Source organism: Poecilia latipinna, unplaced genomic scaffold (genome assembly GCF_001443285.1).
Source record: "Poecilia latipinna isolate Pla-1442-1.1 unplaced genomic scaffold, P_latipinna-1.0 Scaffold430, whole genome shotgun sequence".
Classification (NCBI taxonomy): domain Eukaryota; kingdom Metazoa; phylum Chordata; class Actinopteri; order Cyprinodontiformes; family Poeciliidae; genus Poecilia; species Poecilia latipinna.
Window position 1 is genome coordinate 152016 of NW_015113046.1, and position 4112 is coordinate 156127.

Sequence of the window (4112 nt, forward strand, 5' to 3'; positions counted from 1 at the left end):
AAAACCTCCTCGGTCTGTCACCGAAAATCTGAATTCAATCAACAAGACGTTATCATTTCTCCCACTTCATTCCAGGCCGTATTTCCCCCCATCCCCCCCCCCCCAACCCCCCCCCCCCGGCTTTTTTTTTTTTTTTTTTTTCTAATTTCTCTCTCTCTGTTTTTTTTTTTGGCCAAAGCACGGGTTATTTTAAAAGTGATATGCTTCCTCATCACTTCTGGGCTATTTCAAGAGAAATTCACACCAACACCCCCTGCCTCTAAATTGCTTGGACAATTCTGCATATTGTGTTGGAGCTGTGGAAGCACTTTCAGACAGATAGCTCAGCACCACTTGAGCCACCAAAGAATGAAAATTGTGGTCATAAGAAAAATAATTTTGGCTGCCACCTTTCATTTTCCCCTGCGGTAGCTTCTAATCAACGCGGACGGAGTCCATCATACTTTGAGCGGCGGTGGCTTAAACAGGATGGTTTGGTTTTGCTTTTAGGGGGTTTTGGGGGAAGGGAAACGGGGGGGACAAAAACGGGAGGGTTGTTGCTGGAAAAGTAAATTATCAGAACGCGGCGGTGAGGTGATGCCCACTCTGTCATCTCGGAGGTCTGCGCACATCTGGATGCTGCTGAAACGAGAGCACTAATCTCATAATGTGAGTGTTTTTTTCCCCTCCTCCTCTTCTTTGTGTGAATTTGCCCAGAACTATAAACTAAACAGAAGGAAAGGAAAACTTAAAAAAAAACGAAAAAAAGATGACTTTTAAAATGTCTCCAAAGTGCCTCACAACGTGCTCAGGTTGGGCTATAATTCTGACTTACAAGAGAGAATTTGCAGACTTGAACGTAGAGCTTCGTGACTTCTTCGTCGGAAACTGTGACGTTGCGGCCAGTGCTGCGTTTGTAGCTCTCCAGGTAGGCGGTCAGCCAGTCCCTCTGCAGCTCCCGGCTCGGGTACAGGCTGTAGTCGACGTCAGTCACACCTTTGGCCACAACACACACACACACACACACACACACGCACACACACACACAACGAGTTACTGTCAGCTTAATTAGAAGGTTTTCAGACTTCCAACGAAGCCCGTTTACTTTGAAATAGGAAACCTTATCTTTAGAGGTTAAAAATGACATTTCCTTCACATATTATCTGTGAAAGACAACTGGATATGTTATTTAAATAATTTATCATACATAAAGTCACCTTATAGGCAATGATTATCTATTTGTACTTAGCAAACGGTTTTAAAGAAGCTGCCTAATTCAGAGAGAAATATGTGAACAGATGTTGCAAAAAATTATTTCGTCTTTTCCCTCACATTTCTTTGGATGCAGCGTATCTGGATTCAGTGGCGATCCTAAGGGGGAGACAAGGGAGTCATTGTCCCCTCTTGAAAAAGTTATATATATATATATATATAATTATTTGTGTGTGTGTGTGTGAAATTTTTTTAACCATTGTCACCCATTGGCAAGGGTTAATAAACCTTATGTAATGGCTATATTAGGTACTTTTCCATTAAACATAACATTGTGCAAATTAAAATTATGAAATAAATCCACTTAATGGAAATGCGGCAATTTCAAGAAAAAGTTTCTGTGCTATGATGATGTGGTTTTTTACATCACACGAGTCACGTGATCAACAGCCAGATGTTGTTACTGGCAAAAACGACAAAGAAGATGGCAGGAAGTGGTGGGAGGATGATGGACTGTTTCTGTTTTTTTTCTGACAATGTTCAGGTGGTTCTACCAAAGCTCCCACAGCATCAAAAAGTTCATAAAAAAAATTTTGTGTCATTTTAACGTGTCAAATTGATAGCTCTTCTGTAAAATCGCCGACTACAATTTCACCCAAAACGTAGCATGTTACTCCCCTGGTCTGGGCACACCGGTGAAAATATTCTGGGCGTGCCACTGGATTAAAAGACGAGGATGACTTAAATGAGAAAAGAGTTTTCATATAAATTATTCTGTGACTGAAAATAGCCATGTGTTGACATTCACAGGATAATAACCTTGAGGTTTTATGGTATAAACACACAACAAAATGTAAACAGAAGTGTACAACCTGACATAACAAACAGGCTAAAAATTATTTCTGTTGATACCAAAATATGACTTTTTCATCATCATAACCTTCATTTCAGTATTTGTTTTATTTTAATTCACACACTTAAGCAAAAGTGAATGTCCTCAGCGTTTAGTGTTTGCTTAGCAGTGCTCATAGTGCAGGATATTATTTTGCTTTCAGTTCTTTGTCTAGTAACTCAAATTAATAGGTGATAATAATCTGTTGTTGCAGTAGACCCTGAAGGTTTAGGATGATTGGATGATGCTCCTTTAGTTTCCACAACGTGACTCTTTGTGTTTTTCAGAGCGTTTCTGTGCTTTGAAAGGAAAATTTAGTTGCCAGCAATGGATGAGACAGGAGAGGAGCTCCATTTCTCTACGCGCCTAAAAACCAGAGAAATGCTTGGAATAAAGAATATTACATTTTTAAATATATAAAAAGAAATACCTGCCTTATTCTTCTTCGATTTTTCTTTTTAACGTTCTATCTCAGCATTCGTCACAGAATGAAGCCCGCATTTAAACACTTTTGGAGAGTTTTGCTTCCACCTGGTAATAATTTTCAACCCATAATAATTTTATAATGGTTGGACTACACTTTATTATATGAACATGTATGCATTCTGACTATCACAAAAAATCTGAAAGCTGAACATCTCAGAATTATATAGAGAAACTGAAAGTCGCACTGAATCCACCTGTTCGCCAAAAAAAAGATTGAAAGCGACAGAAAATGTTTTTACACGTTACATACTGTACATATGAGTTGTGTTACTGTGTGAATAACAGTGGAGTTATTGTGTTACTGTGTGAAAAACCCACTCAGACCTACCAGCAAACTCATTGAAGTGGTTCCCGATGTCGAAAGCCTGGTAGTTGTAGTCAGCGTACTCGTAGTCGATGAATTTCACCGACCCTGATGGGGGGGAGGAAAGGGTTACCGTGACAACCTGACAAACAGCTTGACCGTGTGGACTGACAACCAACAACCTTTGTGGTATTTTACTTAAAGCAAAGGGGTCAAAGTAGCAGCTCGTCTCTTCGGAGCCACTTTGATTAGCTTTGCAGATACTGTGTGATGAATGAAAACCTAAAAAGAATGCTACAAAAATTTGTTTCTAGAGAATAAATTTCATTTGATTTGATTTTTTTTTGTGTGTGTGTGATTTTTGACACTAGAAGAATTAGTCACATACAATCAACAAACGTATCACTTCTCATGCCATCTCATCTGAGGGTCTCCTCACCTTCTTGACAGTTGTAGATGATGTTTTTTGTGAGAAGGTCGTTGTGGCAAAGGACGGTGGGCGAGTCCGTCTGGGAGAGGTGTCTCTTCAGCGACTCCATCTCCTCCAAAAGAACTTCATAGCTCGGCACCTCTCGAAGAGGTAAAGAGCTACAGCCAGATACATCACATGTTCTATGAAAATATGAGAAACATACACAATTAGCTTAAAAATAAATTCATAGTTTATCGAAGTAACCAAATCATTCAATTAAGATAATTGTTAAACATAGTAAGAACATCAAATGCTTATAGCAATAAATAAATAAATATATATTTTAAAAATTCCCTTCTCACCCTCTGCGGGTGGTCTCTCTCTTTCATCCTCTGAGCTCGGGTCCTCTACCAGAGGCCTTGGAGCTTGAGGGTTCTGCGCAGTATCCTGGCTGTGCCTAGAACTGCACATTTCTGGACTGAAATGTCTGATGTTGTTCCTGAGATCTGTTTGAGCCACTGCTCCAGTTTGGGGGTGACTGCCCCGAGGGCCCCGATGACCACAGGCACCACTGTGGTCTTCACCTTCCAGGCCTTCTCCAGTTCCTCTCTGAGGCCCTGGTATTTCTCCAGTTTCTCGTGCTCCTTTTTCCTGATGTTGTGGTCACTTGGTATTGCTACATCCACCACAACGGCTTTCCTCTGTTCTTTATCCACCACCACAATGTCCGGTTGGTTCGCCATTACCATCTTGTCTGTCTGGATCTCTGATTTCAAAACTTTGGCATCAAGGTGGATGTTCTAGTGGCCAAATCTCAGACTGAAGAG

At 40.5% G+C, this 4112-nt stretch overlaps 1 protein-coding gene across 4 annotated transcripts in view; it reads right to left on the bottom strand.

Annotated features, from left to right (window-relative positions):
• Positions 1–4112, bottom strand: part of LOC106950937 (ethanolamine kinase 1) — a 58520-nt gene that overhangs the window by 20225 nt on the left and 34183 nt on the right. For 3 of the 4 annotated variants that reach the window (XM_015038126.1, XM_015038125.1, XM_015038123.1), the window contains 3 exons: positions 3313–3485; positions 2898–2981; positions 815–975 (listed from right to left, as the gene is read on the bottom strand). In XM_015038126.1, the coding sequence (XP_014893612.1) occupies positions 815–975; positions 2898–2981; positions 3313–3485 (418 nt within the window). Of the gene's footprint in view, positions 1–477; positions 706–814; positions 976–2897; positions 2982–3312; positions 3486–4112 lie in introns of those variants that run through there. The other variant, XM_015038124.1, reaches the window with a different exon arrangement.